The sequence below is a fragment of the Macaca nemestrina genome, chromosome 12, assembly GCF_043159975.1.
Source record: "Macaca nemestrina isolate mMacNem1 chromosome 12, mMacNem.hap1, whole genome shotgun sequence".
NCBI lineage: Eukaryota > Metazoa > Chordata > Mammalia > Primates > Cercopithecidae > Macaca > Macaca nemestrina.
Window position 1 is genome coordinate 90,019,034 of NC_092136.1, and position 18,394 is coordinate 90,037,427.

The 18,394-nt window shown below is 38.3% G+C and overlaps 1 protein-coding gene and 1 long non-coding RNA gene across 2 annotated transcripts in view; one reads left to right on the top strand and one right to left on the bottom strand.

Annotated features, from left to right (window-relative positions):
• Positions 1–4,223, bottom strand: part of LOC105484367 (cysteine and histidine rich domain containing 1) — a 23,567-nt gene extending 19,344 nt beyond the window's left edge. Inside the window, exon 1 of the mRNA XM_011745901.3 lies at positions 3,958–4,223. Within this exon, the coding sequence (XP_011744203.1) occupies positions 3,958–4,021 (64 nt within the window). The 5' untranslated portion in view covers positions 4,022–4,223. The remainder of the gene's footprint in view (positions 1–3,957) is intronic.
• On the top strand, positions 4,223–16,813 carry LOC105484368 (uncharacterized). The gene is made up of 2 exons (XR_988888.2): positions 4,223–4,491; positions 16,492–16,813. It is a non-coding gene; the product is annotated as an uncharacterized lncRNA (long non-coding RNA).
• The last annotated feature ends 1,581 nt before the right edge of the window (positions 16,814–18,394 follow it).

An 18,394-nucleotide genomic window follows, 5' to 3' on the forward strand; every position in this document is an offset into this window, starting at 1 on the left:
TGAATTTTCGACATTAAAGTTTACTTTTTAATTAAAAAAAAAAAAAAAAAAGTCGTCTAGGCCGGCCCGGTGGCTCACGCCTGTAATTCCAGCACTTTGGGAGGCTGAGGTGGGCAGATCACCTAAGGTTAGGAGTTTGAGACCAGCCTAGCCAACATGGTGAAACCCCTTGTCTACTAAAAAATACAAAAATTAGTCGGGCGTGGTAGTGCATGCCTGTAGTCGGAAGGCTGAGGCAGGAGAATTGCTTGAACTTGGGAAGCAGAGTTTGCAGGGAGTCAAGATCAGGCCACTGCACTCCAGCCTAGGCAACAGAGCAAGACTCCATCTTAAAAACAAACTCACTCTGAAGTTCTACAGCCTATTTTCAAGATTCTCACTGGATGTTATTCTGTACTTCCCTCCCCACTACACCATCAATCTTTACTTCTCTTATGTAAAGGGGTTTATTACAATTTGTGTTGGGAACAGGCCCCCAAATCTGGCTATTAACTGGCCCCAAAACTGGCCATAAACAAAATCTCTGCAGCACTGTGACATGCTTGTGACAGCCTTGATGCCCAGGCTAGAAGGTCGTGGGTTTACCTGAATGGGGGCAAAGAACCCCTGGCCCACCCAGGGCGGAAAACCGCTTAAGGCGTTCTTAAACCACAAACAATAGCATGAGCGATCTGTGCCTTAAGGACACGTTCATGCTGCAGACACCTACCCAGAGCCCATCCCTTTATTTCCGGTAAGGAATACTTTCAGTAAATGTTATGATTGGCTTGCTGTCAATAGATACGTGGGTAAATCTCTGTTCGAGGCTCTCAGCTCTGAAGGCTAAGAGACCCCTGATTTCCCACTCCACACTCTGTATTTCTGTGTGTGTGTCTTTAATTCCTCTAGTGCCACCAGGTTAGGGTATCCACGACTGAGCTGGTCTCAGCAATTTGCAAGATGGAGTACCGTATTTTTAAAAATCAGGTTAACAGTCAGCTTCATCCCTCCGCAATCTGCTTATAAGACTATCTTTCAACCTTTCAATTCTATTTAGCTTTCAATGCTCTACAACAACCTTGTCCAACATGCCACCCCAGACGACTCTGAATGTAGCCCAAAACAAATTCGTAAACTTTCTTAAAACATTATGAATTTTTTTTCTGTTTTTGTTTTCTTTTAAGCTCATCAGCTATCATTAGTGTTAGTGTATATTCATGTGTGGTCCAATTACTCTTCTTCCAATGTGGCCCAGATAATTCTTCTTTTTCCAATGTTGCCCAGGGAAGCCAAAACATTGGGCACCCTTGCTCTACCACTTGATTCCTGGTGCTGCCTCAAAGTAATTCATTAATGGTGCTCACAGAAATCTCCCCGCTCCGTTATTAGCCAGTATTGCTTCCTTAGTAACCATGTGCTGCATAGATACCAGCTAATGTAGAAAGTGTTAGAGGTCTCTTCCTGATACAGTAAGTAAACCCGTGGATCAGAAAGATGTTATTAATTAAGGGTAGCTGTGGAATTAAGGGCCGAAAAAGGAGGCTGGAAGTAGAAAAGGATACGCAAAAGGACATGAATTTGAGAGGGGAATGGAAGCAGAGAATAGATTCAGTATTTTCAAACACTAAACTTAAACATAAAACGCACAACGTATAACAGGGTCAGAGGCATAAAATGTCACAATAAGAGTCAATTTTGGCAGCATGGCAGCAGGAATTGAGTCAGATCTGAACCATACAACTAGTATGAACACAATTTGAAAGCCACTGCTTTCAAAAACAAGAAGTAACAAGCAAATGGGCATTCATAATTTCTTTAATGTCCATCCTTTATCAGTTTTAAGAGTTTTGGTAAAATTAATGTTTTATGGGTGAGAAGCTACAACACAGTAGTAGTGGTTAAGTGTCCAGGGCTTCTAACATTGGGTCTGACCCTGGCTAAATTTCTCACTGAGCTGCTCGCTAGTAGTTCCCTCAGTTTTCCTTGTATACGTCGATTAAATAAAATACTGTTTGTGAAGCTGTGTTTATTAAAGAATAAGTGTTTAACCTATGTAAGTTACCAACTGTGTCTTCCTTAAACACTCTTTAACTTGCGTTAAAAATTTAAACGTTCTATCAGCTTAAAAGGGAGTCTAATTTCTGTCCCCAGGAGGAAAAATAAATCATGAGACTAAGTCAACAAGCATGGTAATTATGCCATAACACCAAGAAAAAAAAGGATTTATTGTAGATTAAGAAATATTTAAAGATAACAGATCTAGCATCTGGCTTACGCAAAATGTAACTTGCTTGTGTATTTACCTCTTTTAACTTACTTCCGTCAACTGTACAAAGCCAAACCTCTTCCTAAAAAACCTCCTAACCAACCCTGTAGTTTTTGTCTCCTACTCCGTATCTCCATTTTCTTCTCCTTCCATTCACTCAATTTACTTGACAAATTTATTCTAAGTCTCTTTAAAAACCGTCATTTCGCAAAAGTAAATATACTTTTAGCGATCTTATTTAAATTTCTCTGCTGTAACTGATACTGCTGACCACCCAATTTTTGAGACAGTTTTCCTGGTCGCTTTGTTTCCTAGGCACTGCAACAATTCACAGATGGATACAGACTTCCAACAAATGACTATCTCCCCTGAACTTTACTCTCCCATAAGCAAAGCGTCAGGCTTTCTCCTGTATTCTATATAAAAGCAGAATATCTGCAGACATAAGTGCAATTAATTTTTTACATAGGCTGCCAACACCAAAGGGCTTTAAAATCACTTCTCGATTTTGTCATCCACTGAAATCTCACAATTTTCCTCTTGAGTAGCATCATATTTGCATCATAAAAATGTCAGTGGCGGTAACTTGAGTATTGCATAGGTTGGATTTTCCTTTTCCTTAAAACCCTGTATCAATGATCTTATTTTAAATAGCGCCATTAATTTACCTGTGTTCCAAAAATAAGTATTTCAAACGTCTCAGAGGTGAAGAGTTCAAAAGGCATCAGTTTTCATCTCCTCCACAATAATGAAGGATCTTATTAATACTACCTCATTGAACTGAGCTTCTCTATCAAAAGGGTCTAAGTAACACGGCATGCGTCCCAGGGTTGTTATGAAGATTAAATAAGATGATAAAGCGATAATGTCTGGCATGCAGACAACATAAACTAAATGCTAATTCAATCTGAAAACGTGTTGTCACTTCTCACAATACGCAAGGAATCATCTTCCTTATCAATCAAAACTTCAATTCACTGATCACTTCCCGTCCTTCATCTAATAGTCATTTTCGCTTTGGATCCTTAGCTCGACATCTAGGTGCTGCAGATGACATTCGCTCATTTTATAGTGGAGTCAGCATGGTAGTAAAACGTGGAGGCCACAAGAACAAGCAACAAATGCCGCTAGTAAGAAAAAGATAACTAACGTACCCCCAGGATGAACCTATCAAAACAGCGTCAAGATACAGGTATTGTCCCTTATCAAGAACACTTGTAAGAGGTTTGTAACAGCGGATCGACTGAACACAAACTTCTACAAGGAAGAGCTTACATGCTAGGGCAACCCGCTGCTCATCCCGGCCACCTCTCCCTCTCGCGCAAGCAATCACAGCCAACACTACTTGGGGAGCTACAAAGCAAGCTCACCAGCACCTCGTTAACTTTTGCTTCCCCGAGGAGAAAGGTGTTCGTTCTAAATTCCAGGCGACTTAAAAGGAGTGAGGGGACGACGGGGGAAACACGTGGATCCAGAGATGCGTCTCTTTCCGCAGTGGCAGAGGTCAGGCGCCCCGGCCGGGCGCTCGCCAAGGGAACGCGGCGCACCAGAGGGGCGGCCGGCGGGCTGTGCGGGCGGTCAAGGGAGGCCCAGGAGGGGCATGGACCTGGGGCCGCGCGAGGACGGCTGCAGGAGATCCGCGGGCACCCTTTGGGCCTCCCCCACTGACGAGATGGAGAGGGGCGGGAGGGCTGGCGGCGCGTTCCTCTTACCGTCGGAATTGGTCTCGGGATCGAAGCGCTGACCGCAGCCCCTGTTGTAGCACAGCAAGGCCATTTTCTTTTCCCACCGTCACAGGCAAGGCCCAAGCACCGGGAACGGCAAGAGGACACGTTAGCCACTCCCGTGTCGCTAGCACCGGTCTGACGACTGAGGCGGCTACCGGCTTCCGGAAACGATCTGTTGCGTTTCAGGAACCTTCGCGAATTTTCCGGTCGCGCAGGCGCAGAGGAAACGGGAAGAGGCGGAGGTAGCTGCGGGAGGCCGGCACTAGCCCCAGGCGCCATAGGTTGGGCTACTGCTGGTAGCAACTGGGGGTCAGAAGTGGATCCCAGACAATAGCGGAAGATAAATGTACCGGGCAGAAAATGAAGGTGTCCAAGAGACTGATAGCTCTCTTCTGACTTCCTCAGTGCTCACTGGCTGTGGGTCTCACCCGCAGCAAAGTGGCCGCCCCGCCCTCACATCCCCTGCGACCCAGCACCCTTCTTCTTTTCTTGCCTTGAGGCTGCGCCTTAGACAGCCCGGTGGGTATCTGTTTACCCCTTAGCTGTGCACACTAAGTGCACAATCGTACGGTGTTTCCAAATCCTCAGGATAGACGTGTGAGCTTAGTAAATGAGGGGAGGAAGAGCGGACGAACCTCTCCGTGTGTCTGTGTTTCGGTGTCCTCATCTCAGGAGCAATTTTAGTAACAGTTGCGGTCACATTACTTTCAAAATACAAAAAAAGTAAAAATTAGAGTAGCAAAGAAAATTATGGATTTGATGCTGTGCCAGAATTGATCACAATTGCTCTAAGGCCCTGGGGTAATTGTTTATATTTCATATGAGCCTCCACTTAAGCGATTTATCAATACTCAGTACTCCACCTTTGGAACAGCTAGTAAAACTTTCAAGTGCATTATAAAAAGTACAGTAATGCCTTGGCTTCAAATTGCATATTTCCCAAACATGGGGCGTTTGCAAGAAAAGCAAACACTTTTTGGTAACATATTCTGAAGTATCTTAAAATAAGATCAGTAGCATGTAAGTAAACCTAAAAATCTATACACTGTTTCCATTGATCTCAAGATTATTTAGAGATCTGCTCACCTCCTCCTACCCCTGAAGACTTTTTAGTTTTTCATATTCTGCTTCTCTTCTTCTACCTAGAAGTATTAAATTTTCATATTGCAATCCCAACATAGATAGATATGTTTTCTTCTTCATTTAACCTAAAGTGAATATTTTTCTATTTGGTTTCATAATCATTGTTACAAATGACGGAGTATTCTGTTGAATAAATGCACGGTAATTTAACCTTTCTCCAACTTTATTATATGTAAGTTACAATGATCATCTTGTGTATGTTTTTCTTATTTCAAATTTCCCCCTTTAGGAAAATTTTTGGAAAGCGACAGTTCTGGGGTAAAGGGCATAAGCCTTTTTAAATAACTTTTAAGAGTTTGAAGATGTATAGAGCCAATTGCTTTCCAAAAGGTGGTACCAATTTACAGTTTCACCAGCTGTGAATGTAAGTAATAGACCGTAGAAATTAATCATACATAATTGGAAATGAATAAGTGGAGAGCTCTAAAAAGTTTTAGTTGTGACCAAATCTGTTGTCTTGAGTATCCTAGTATCAACGCAACATTGCCAGGATTGTTAGTGAACTAAACCTTTTAAATAATTTTAATGTTTATTTCTAGTTTTTCATCTGTAGCATTTTACAATCAGAATATAATTGCTTATGGTAGATAATTTGGAAAATGAAGAAGTATACTAAGAACAAAGTCAGCGATAATTCCACCACCCAGCAATAAGCACTGAATGGCTAAAATAACTCTTTGGTAAATTTATTTTCAGTGTTTCCTATCACCCCAAACATTTGTAGGTATATATGTTTAAAAAGAGTCATATTATATATAGGAGTTTATGTTCCTCCCTTGGGTATTTTGAGAAACTATAAAATTAAATCATTCTTATGATTAAGAAAAACAGTGATACAGCAACAGCCTGTTTCAATCCCACCTCCACTTACATTTCCATTCCAACACTTCAGTGCTGACTACCACCCACTGTTTGAAAAACTTTCTGGCATTTACGTGTATATTTTATGTACACTTTGAGTATATCTTCCCTCCCTTCTTTACCCACATACATATCAAAATATGCTTTAACTTTGACTATCTTGTTATTAACAAAAGACTTAAATAAATATGTTAACATAAAACAATTGTCAATTATTCTTGGTGCAAAGTGGATGTTTATCATAGTACTCTCTTTTTCTGCATTTAAAAATATTTCCTAAAAAAATTAAGTTAAGTTAAATAAGCTCCGTTATCTTGGGCTGGGTGCTGTGGCTTACGGCTGTAATCCCAGTACTTGGGAGGCCAAAGTAGGTGGATCACCTGAGGTCAGAAGTTTGAGACCAGCCTGACCAACATGACGAAACCCTGTCTCTACTAAAAATACAAAAAAATTAGTCGGGTATAGTGGCGCATGTAACCCCAGCTCCTCGGGAGGCGGAGGCAAGAGAATCACTTGAACCTGGGAGGCAGAGGTTGCAAGGAGCTGAGATCACGCCATTGCATTCCAGCCTGGGTAACAAGAGCAAAACTATATCTCAAATAATAATGTTATAATAATAATAATAATAAAGTTCCATTATCTTAAAAACGATTGTAGATATGATGTGTATGTATCTATGTAAGTGTATAAAATAATATTTGAAAAGACCATTAATCTTTTATAATAATGGCTATGTATAAAGTCAAGGATGAGCTTAAAGGAGTAAAGTTAATATTTTATTTTATACTCAGACTTTTTTGAAAATATAAATACATATTCATTTTTGATATAGTTAACGTAAAGAGGACAAAAAACCAACTTTTCAATGACTGTTTTTATTTGGTCTACTTTATACTTAGAAAGATATGAAAATTTCATCTATTATTATTGTGCTTTGAGCAGTTTGTGGTTTATGTATTTTGAACATGTATTATTCATCCTATAATGATGCATGTCTTTTATATTTACATAGTTTATGTTTTTAATATAAAAGACCTTTTTTGTATCATTTTGTATTTTTGCCTTGAAATCTACCTTGTTATTGATGCTTCAACTTTTGCTATGTTTCTCTTTGCTTTTGCCTAATAGACCTCACCCTATCCATTTATATTTAACCTGTGTAATCTTGTTTTGGGCATATCTGCCGTAAGCAGTAGATAGATTTCATCTTGTTTTTCTTTTTTGAACTCAAATCTGAGAATCTTTTTGTTTTACAGAGAAGCTTAACCTTTTTTTTTCCTGTTAATGCTTGAAAGTTCAGGTGCCAAAGTGGCCCAGAACTTATTAATGGTTTTGTAAGTCAATTAGCGTCAATAAGCCTGAGTTTTCTTATCTGTAAAACATTGATAATAGAGTGCTGTGAAGATTAAGTTAAACAATGTATGTGAAACATACAGTTTAAGCACTGAATATTAATTTCACAAAAGTTTAGCAATGAAAACGGTCAACTAAGATGTTTGGTTATTTCACTTTTCCCTTTTGTATGCAGTTGTGTCTGCTTCCTTGTTTTTATTTTATTCTATTTTCTAAGTAAAGCATGTGCTTGCTTTTTTATTTTGTCCACGATTTATTTTACATATACATATAGGTTTTCATTTATTTCAGCGGGTATTAAGTAGTTAATGTGTGTTGGTACATTAGATGCAGGATACGGTTGTGAACCGAAGTGACATTTTACCTGTCTTCATTGTATTTGAATTTTATAAGAAAGATGTGAATCAAACATTCCCAATTATGAATTCAATCACGGATAATTGCCATAATTGCTATGAATGAAAAGTATGTTATTCTAAGTTAGTGGAGATGGGAATTTGCCTAATCTTGAGTTGGGGGTGCAGGCATAGGTGTTAGTCTAAACAGAAGTCCTGCAATGGGAGGTAGTGTAATATTAAAGAAAGCACAGAGTCATTGAGATAAACCAATGCTCAGAAAGAAGGGATGCCAGATGTATTAGGACATTCTTGCATTGCTATAAAGAAATACCCAAGACTGGATAATTTATAAGAAAAGAGGCTTAATTGGCTTACATTTCTGCAGGCTGTCCAGGAGGGGCTCAGGAGACTTTAACTCATGGCAGAAGGCAAAGTGGGAGCTTGTACTTCACACGAGTAAATGCAGGAGCAAGTGGTAGGGGAGGTGCCACATACTTTTAAATGACCAGATCTCATGTGAACTCAACTGGAGAGCTCACTCGTAACCCAGGGGATGGCCCAAGCCATTCATGAGAGATAACACCCCCGTGACCCAAACACCTCCCACCAGGCCCCATCTCCAAGATTGGGGATTATATTTCAACATGAGATTTAGGCAGGGACAAATATCCAAACTATATAATTCTTCTCCTGGCCCCTCCCAAATCTCATGTCCTCACATTGCAAAATAGAATCATACTCTCTCAGCAGTCCCCCAAAATCTTGACCTTTGCCAGATTTAACTCAAAAGTCCAAAGTTTCATCTGAGACAAGACAAATCCCTTCCACCTATGAGCCTGTAAAATAAACAAGTTAGTTACTTCCAAGATACAATGGATGTATAGGCATTGAGTAAACATTCCCATTCCAAAAGGGAGAAATTGGCTAAAAGAAAGGGGCTACAGGCTCCATGCAAGTCAAAACCCAAGCAGGCAGTCATTAAATCTTAAAGCTCCAATGTAATCCCCTTTGACTCCATGTTCCACATCCAGGGCACACTGGTGCAAGGGGAGGACTCCCAAGGCCTTGGGCAGCTCTGCTCCTATACCTTTGCAGAGTACAGCTCCCCCAACTGCTCTCATGGACTGGGGTTGAGTGCCTGTGGATTTTCCAGGTACAGAGTATAGACTGCTGGTAGATCTACCATTCTCATGTCTAAAGAATGGTGGCCCCCTTCTCACAGTTCCACTAGGCAGTGCTCATTAGAGACTTTGTGTGGGGGCTCCAGCCCCATATTTCCCCTCCACTTTGCCCTAGTAGAAGTTGTCTGTGAGGACTCTGCCCCTGCAGCAGGCTTCTGCATGGACATCCAGGCTTTTTCATGCATCCTCTGAAACCTACACAGAGGCTTCCAAGCCTCAACTCTGGCACGCTGTATACCCACAGGCTTAACATGGCGTGGAAATCATGTAAGCTTATGGCTTGCATCCTCCAAAATGGCAGCCCGAGCTGTACGTGGACCCTATTACGCCATAGCAGGAACTGGAGTGGCTGGGATTTGGGGAGAGCAGTTTGCCAAGGGCTTGGCCCATGGTCTCTCCTAAGGTCTCTGATGGGCGGGGCTGTCATGAAGGTCTCTGAAATGCCTTCAAGTTGTTTTCCCCATTGTCTTGGATAGTAGCACTTGGCTCCCTTTTAGTTATGCCAATGTATCTAGCAAGTGGTTGCTCCACAACCTGCTTGAATTCCTCTACCAAAAAAGCTTTTTCTTTCTCTGCCATGTGGCTAGGCTGCAAAATTTCCAAACATTTATGCTCTGTTTCCTCTTCCAATATAAATTTCTACTTTAAGCCATTTCTTTGCTTCTGTATCTAAGCATAGGTTGTTAGAAACAGCCAGGCCACATCTTGAGCACTTTGCTGCTTAGAAATTTCTTCTGTCAAATACCCTAGGTTATCGCTCTCAAGTTCAAATTTCCTCAGATACCCAGGGCATAAACAGAATGCAGCCAAGCTCTTTCCTATGACATAACATGTGTGACCTTTGCTCCGATTCCCAATAAGTTCCTCATTTTCATCTCAGATCTTGTCAGCCTGGATTTCATTTTCCATATCACTATCAGCATTTTAGTCACAATCATTTAAGCAGTCTCTAAGAAGTTGCAAACTTACTCTTATCTTCCTGTCTTCTCTAGAAAGACATACTCCACATGATCCTAACCTCTGGCCGTTATCCAATTTCAAAGCTGTTTCCACATTTTCAGGTATTTTTGTAGTAATACTCCACTCTGAGTACTAATTTTCTATATTAGGTCATTCTTTCATTACTATAAAGAAATGCCTGAGACTAGGTAATTTGTAAGAAAAAGAATTTAATTGACTCACAGTTCTGCAAGCCGTACAGGAAGCATAATTTCTGGTGAGGCTTCAGGAAGTGGGTAGAAGGCAAAGCAGGAGCTTGCATGTCACATAGCAAAAGCAGGGAAAGAGAGAGAGAGTGGGGGAGGGGAGGTTCCACAGACTTTTAAATGACCATGAGATCTCAGAGCAAGAGCTCACCTATCACCAAGGAAATGGCCCAAGCCATTCAGGAAGGATCGACTCCCATAATCCAAACACCTCCCACCAGGCCCCACCTTCAAGATCAGGGATTATATTTCAACATGAGATTTGGGTGGGGGCGAATATCTAATCTATAACACCAACTGAGGCTGGAAAGGTAGACAGAGGCCCAACAACACAGGCAGCCTGAGAGGCAGCTGTAAGGATAATTAAAAAGGCTTTTATCCTTAGGGCAAAGAGGAATAATTGAAAGGAGTTTTCCATGAATGTGAATCTGGAAAAATCACATTTTTCCAGAAATCTCAAAATTAACTGAAGGCATGCAATAATACAAAGAGCACTTATTCAACAAGAGTGCTAAATATTGGTAAGAACAACAAGTTGTCTGACATTTTAATTTCCCTATTTCCGTTCTCTTCTTTATATGTAAATGGTTGGTATGAAATCCAGCAGCCTCTCAACAATAGGTATGTAAAGTGGAATTCTAGAAACTACAAGAGGAGGCAGAATGGCATTGTCTAAGCCTTGATCCATCTGACAGCTCCTTGGAAAAGCTCAATTTTTAAGGCTTATGATTGTTTTGACCTACTGAAAGCTTGTGGATTGGGAAAAATCTTGTCTCTAGGACATTTGCTGAAAACAATCAAAAGTGATTGTTTAACATGACAGCTGCCTGAGGAGACTATATGAGTTGAGGCAAATAAGAAGCTGGCCAATAAAAATGTAAACCGAAGAGTTTATGAGTGAGATAACACAAGAATCTTTGAACAACACTGACATATTCCTTAGGAATTTGAAGAAAGCATCATCCATGAGTAGGGCTGTGTGCATGTAAAAGAATGATCTGAGAAGGTTCCATCCTCTCACCTCCACTTGAACTTTAGGTCCTGTGAAGCAGGAAGGGAAGACTAATGCAGAATTGTAAACTATCAAAACATTGATAGCACGTCATAATACAAAGAGTCTCTCGACAAATAACATACAGCTTATTCACTCAGGGTATATAAAGAAATCTCTGTCCAGGCATGAGCTAACTACAAAGCTAACTGTACAGAGGACTCAGTGGCCACACATAACAGAGACTAATAAAGAATTAGTCCAGGAGAGAAATAATAATAACAACAGCAATAAATGGCAACCAAAAGAAAGCCTGGGAGGAGATAATCTGATTGCTAGAGTTGCCACATTATATTATATAAAATATCCAGTTTTCAATAAAAAATTAGAAGTCGTAAATAATCAAGAATGGCTCATATACAGGAAGGAAAAAAAAGCATGCAATATAAAGTGTTGCTGAGGTAGATATTGGACATAATAGATAGACTTTAAATCAATTATTATAAATATGTTCAAAGAAATAGAGGAAACTAATTCTAAAAAACTAAAAAAAATAAAAAAAATAAAAAACTGATGTCTCAGCAAATATTACCAATGAGGAAACAGAAAAGTAAAAATTATCAAATTGAAAAGTATAATAACAACTAAAAAATTTACTCTAGGGATTCAATAGAAGATTAGTCCTGGAAGAAAAAGAGAATTTGAATATAGGTTAGTTTAGATCATCTAGCCTAAGGAACAGGAAAAAAAAACTGAATAAATAAAAATACATAAAGTCTCAGAGACTAATTGAACAGTGTCATGCTAATCAGCATACACATATTAGAATCACAGAAGATAGGAAAAAGGGGAAGAAACACTACTTGAAGATATAATAACTAAAAACTACTCAAATTTAATTAAAACATTAAGTACACATCTGAAAAATTCAGGAACCCCCAGTAAGACAACTCAGAGAGATTAATATAAACAAAATAATAAAATTGTCAAAAGCCAAAACTACTGAGAGAATTTTGAAAGCAGTAAGAGAAAAATGGCTCTCCACATACAAGGGATTCTCTCTAACATTAACTCATGATTTCATTTCCAAAACTCTGTAGTCCAAACAGATAAGATGACACATTCAAAGTAACAAAAGAATAATATCATCAACTAAGTAAGTAGTCTATATTTTGCAAAATTATACTTCGAAAACTAAGTATAATAATATTTATAGATTTCAAGTATTAGTGTGTTGGCATCTTGTGAGACTGAGGCATTATTTAGCCTACCACAATACCAATATCATAAGGTTCTCCAAAGCAACTGAAAATGGGTCCCATCAGTTTGGTCTTATCCATATCTATCCTTGACTTAAACTACTTCTGGGTGATATAAATATTTAAAGCCTTTTCCAATATCTGATTTATGTATTTCCTGGTGAATTAATACCCTCTAAACTCCCTAGTTGTAAAATGAAGAATTTTGGAGGTTTGTGTTCTCTAGATAGTGAAATGATTAAAAATATTATGAACTTTGGGGTTGAAAACAGATGAGAATCTCCAACACTTAATAAGGATGTGGTTTTAGAAAAGGTATTTAACTTTCAATGTCTTCTTTGTAAAATGAATTCAGTATTGTCTACTTCTTTAGTTTTATTGGTCCATAGATAAAGAAAATTGTGCTACCAGGTAGATCATATCCAGAATCTCACCCATACCTAATTTAGATTATTTAGATGATGAAATTTAGATAAGATTTGAGGATTTGTATTGATGCTATAATGGGTTCAGAAATTTTGAGGATCTTGAGATGGAGCAAACATTCGGACTAACATTAATCTTTGGCAGTCAGAGGGCTAGACTGTGATGTGTAGAATAAGGTTTACCCAAGTATTTCTATATCTTAATTCCCAGAACTCTGAATATTATGTTACATGGCAAAGGGGATGTAAGGTTACAGAGAGAATTAAGATTGCTAATTAGTGGACATTAAAATAGCAATTTTCCTGAATATCCAAATGGGCTCAATATAATCTCAAGCTTCCTGAAAAGTAGGAGAGACTATTCAAGAAGAGGTTAGAGTGATGTGATGTGAGAAGGACTCAACTCACTGTTGCTCACTTTGAATATGGAGAAAGCAGTTTGCAAGCCAATAATAGTAGGTAGCCTCTAGAAGCTAGAAAGGGAAGGAAACATAATTTCCTCTCTAACTTCAAGAAAGGAACACAGTCCTTCTGACACATTTGTTTTAGCCAAGTGAGACCTGTGTTGGACTTCTGACATACAGAGTTGTAAAATAATACTTTTGTCTGTTTTCAAGCCAGTATAATTTAGGTAATTTAGTACAGGAGCAAGAGAAAATTAATATACCTGTTTGAGTTTTCATGAGTATTAAATTTAATTAATGTATATAATACTGTCATCCCAGTGACAGGTTAATTCATAGAAATTGATGTTATATTTCTTCGGATATCTCTTTCCTCTTTTTAGATTTTATTAATGAGAATTGAAATCACATTATTATTATTAAACTAATAGCTTTCATGTTATATATTCCCTTTGGAAATAATTTTTGAAATTTATATTCAGTGTTTGCGACCATATTTGCAATATTTCTACTTAGTCGTATGTTTAGTTTGCTTTGAATCACTGTCAACATACCATAATTTACTCATATCAGTTTCTTAACTTTAGATCTAGAGTGATGTGCTTTCTGAATTCTTATAGTTCTAAGGTGTCTCTTTTGAATGACGACTTACCTGGGCATCAAATTTTGGATCAAAATCTCTTTCTGTCAGAATTCTTCTTCAGGTATAACTCTGCTATTTTTGGGTGTTTGGTATTGCAAAAGAGAAGCTGGAAGCCAGAGTAAATGTTGTTTATAGGTTATCAGTGTTTCCTCTTTGGATACTTGTAGACTTTTTCTTATGTTAAATATGTTGCTAGCTTCTGTATCCAATACTTTTTCAGACTAGGTACCCTGATCAACTGTCCCATGGAAAACAATTTAAAACATGGGATACAATTCTTTAAAACTTTTTATACATTCACCAATGCAAGAACATCAGAAATACTCAGGGGACAAAAACTATGAGAAAGTGCAAATCTTTAGCTCCAAAGCTGAAACATTGAGGATGGCTGTCATATTGAATTGATCTTGTGCTCAAGTTGTCACCAAGAGCAAGAGAAAAGGGAAACATTCCTGGATCTGCCTGAGGTGGAACTGTTGAGAAAATTTGCCCTCCCTTCCTTTATTAAGCTGGGAAAGCAAAGGGTTGTATCCTTGCTATAAAAATGAAATAGAAATAAACCTACATTGCTCTTCCTGCTTCGTTTCCTTCATTCTCTACAGAAGACTACCAGGAGTATTGCCTGCTTCACATCTCAGGTATAAGTAAAGAAGGAAAAAAGCCAACCTTTACTCAGGTTGGTAGTCAAGATTCACACTCTAGAGATTGTTAAGAAAATTTTTGAAAGTCTAAAGTAAGAATTTAGTGTAAAGTACTCCATTTAAATTGCCTGATAAAAACAACACACATTCTCCCTACATGCATCTACTTCAACCTAGGCCTCAAAAGATAACCATAGATAAAGTTGCAGGAAATGTGAGCTCTCAGTTAAAAAACAAACAAACAAACAAACAAAAAACAGGTATAAAATACCATGAATGAAAGCTAACAAAACAACAGTGGAATTAAACCTCTAAAGGGTTGAAATTTATCAAAATCAGTATATTTAAAGAAATAAAAAGGTCTCAAGTAAGAACAACAAACTTCAAAAATGAAAAAGAATCAGAAACAGCCAGAAAAAATATATATATATAGTTAAAAGTTTATGAATGAGCTTAATAGCTGATAGACCCACCCCAAAGAAGGATTTTTGAACTAGAATATACAACTGGAAAAAATACATAGAAGGCAAAAGAGAGGGAAAAAGAAATTGAAAATACAGAAAAAAGGTAAAGACGAGGAGATTGAGAAAGTCAAATATTTGTCTAATCAGAGAAGGAACAGGGCAGAGTTAAATAGAGATAGTATGTAGGAAGATAATTGGTAAAAGTTTTCCAGAAATGATAGATGAGTATGTTCAGATATAGGAATCTCAATGAATCTCAAGCAGAAAGAAAAAAAATTACAATATTTTTAAAATTGTAAAGTAGCAAAAACAGAAGAGATCTTAAAAGAAGCTATAGAGAAAAGACAGAGTATGCAGCAGTTGACAGTGGAAGTCTGAAAAGAGCAGCATTATACTATCAATAGCCAAGGTAAAAATGTTTTAACCGTTTCATTAAACGTTATATACTCAATAATATTCAAAATGAACCAAAAATGTGTATAAATATATAACACTGATAGAAATACAATAATAATGGGTTATATTAGAACACCCCTCAGCCTTTGACAGATTAAGTAGAATGATGCACTCCAAAAAGAAAAAAAAAGACAAGATAGATAAAAACTGCTACATGGGCTGGCATGACAAACTGAAATCCAGGGAAACCAAAGACATTGTTGACTAAAAAAAGAAAAATAAAGCTCCTGGTAGTCTTCTGTAGAGGATGAAGGAAAAGAAGCAGGAAGAGCAATGTAGGTTTATTTCTATTTCATTTTTATAGCAAGGATACAGCCCTTTGCTTTCCCATCTTAATAAAGGAAGGGAGGGCAAATTATGTCAACAGTTCCACCTCAGGCAGATCCAGGAATGTTTCTCTTTTCTCTTGCTCTTGGTGAATAGAGAATTTTATTCTGTATTAAAATATAGTAGGTAGTGGCAAGCTATTTTCTTCTTCTATTTCAACAACTATAAAATGGAATACATCATAAGATTAATAGTTTTAAAAACACTGCATAGGTGTAGAAGCAAAGAAGCTTATATATCAACTAAAATTTTAAAGACAGAATAATTCTTCCTAGTTGAATTGTTAATCAGTCTTTCCTCTTTGAGGTCACTGGATGAAGACTGAGCTTGCCACACATAGAAAAGCTCTACTAGGTTTAGCTAAATGAATAAACAAAGTGAGCTTTCTAAAAACTGCTACATGGGCTGGCATGACAAACTGAAATCCAAGGAAACCAAGACATTGTTGACTAAAGAAAGAAAAATAAAGCTTTTAAAGAATTAAAGTTAGTTTTATTCTGAAGTCTTACTGAGGACTGTAGATGATTATAGCCTGAGAGGAGTGTTTCGGGGAGATTCTATCAGACTGCTTCAAAACAGTGTTTCAGTTCATAACTTATATACAGGTTGTGAAAGTTCAGTATGTATGAAATGCATTTTAAAACTGTTTTCTCCTTTCTCCCTACTATTAAGATGTAACCCTGAAATAGACTGTAGACATGCTTTTTTCTTAGTCTTAAAATATAGCCTTGAAATGTACTTTGAAACTCTACTCTTCTCTCTTTCCCACCAGACACTCCCTTTCAATACACACACTTATCTAACTGTATTCTTGTTTAAAAATTTCAGGGACTTATTTTACAACAAGCCAGGCATGGAAGCCCAGTTGTGGATTCTCTTCCACTTGGAAATTACCTCAAGATGGATTATCTACAACCTGTCTTTAACTGACATGGTATCAGCTGGAACTCCAGGTGGACACTAATCCAAGATAGCACGTGGAGCAAGACATGCAGACCTGCATCCTGTGCTACTTCTGTGTATTTCTCATACCAAGCCTCCACTTTTAAACCCCTCCCCTCAGCTGAACACCTAAAATGGTTTTTTAAAGATACGAGCCTGGCCATTTCCCAGTTGGCAGCATTTGATAAATAAAACTGCCTTCCTTTCACCACACTTCACTTCTTGAGTTTTCGGCCTCTGAGCAGCAAGCAGCTGTGCTTCAGCCAGTTACAAGTATGTGCTCAGAAGTTACTTACATTAAAGCAAAATCACATCACCATTTAGGTGCAAGAGTATATCTGGTTGTGGATCACAGAGTCATAATCACTAACCATGTCAGAAGTTGTCTTATGTGTAGGAAAAGGCAAAGACTAGGGTCATTTATCTTTTAAGGAATGTAGTGACTCAGGCGAGAGATTTGGTGTCCATGTGCTGTATCCGTGTTTTATTTTCAAATCATCCTTCTGGAGAGCTGCATGTCATTACAAATCAGGGCTTTGCGAAATTTTGCTGGCAAGCAGAAATGAACAAACATGACTTCTTACATTTGCTACTTTGTCTCACAACACACATCCAATTTTCCCTAAGGGACATTTTTTAAGTGAAACGGTGGTATAGGAATATGGGAGCTAGACCAGAAAGGTAGAGTGAAGATCTCCCTGAGTCTCACAGTGCTTGCGATTCAAAGTCCTGCTAGAAGAATGATGGAGAAAACACACACGCGTGCACACACATGCACACACGCACACACATGCTCACACAAGACAAAACTTATCCTTGAAACATTTGACAATAAAAGGGAGTGAGTCTATCCATATCCCTGAACCAGCTAAATTCATGATGTCATTAAAGTAGTCAGCACTTTGCTATTTAATGTTTAACATAGCACACTATGTATTTTATTGTGTAAGTTATATACCTGGCTTTTGTCTCTGTTTCCTGGCATATTATTCTTAAAATCTTTGGAATCTCCAAATCGATGTTGTTTTGTATACTAACAAGTTTACTGATGGCTGATAGCCCCTAGGTAGCTTCAGGATGAAGGCTCGTCATAGAAAAAAACAAGACATGATTAGAGGATTGGGACTTTCAGCCCTATCTCCAACTTCCAGAGAGGATAGAGGGGTTGAAGGTTAAGTCAATCATGAAATGCCAATGGCTTCATCAATCATGCCTATGTAATGAAGGTTCCATAAAACCCCAAGAGATCTGGGTTTGGAGAACTTTTAGATAACTGAACACATGGAGGATCCTAGAGAGTGACACACTCATCAAAGCTCCGCCGCCACCCCCATACCTCACCCTGTGCATCTCTTCATTTGTTTTCTTTGTCCAATAAACTGGTAAAGGTAACAGGTGTTTCTCTGAGTTCTGTGGGCCATGCTAGAAAATTAAACCCAAAAAGGGTGTCGTGGGAAGCTCAATTTGAAGCAGGTCTCTGTGAGATCTGATGCTGCTGACAGGAAGATAGTGTCAGAATTGAATTGGAGGACACTCAGGTGGTGTCTGCTGTAGAGCTGATGACTTGCTTGGTGGTTGGGAGAAACCCCCATATTTGGTCACTGAAATCTTATGTATTGATTGTTGCAGTATTAGAGTAGAAGAAAGACAGTTTGTGTTTTTGAAGTTTTAAGCTACATCTAAACTCGCATAGCTTTCAGTAGAACAATGGAAGCCAGAAAACAATAGAATAAAATCTTTAAAGTGATCAAAGGGAAAAAAACATCAAAAATGAAGGTTATAGGGATTT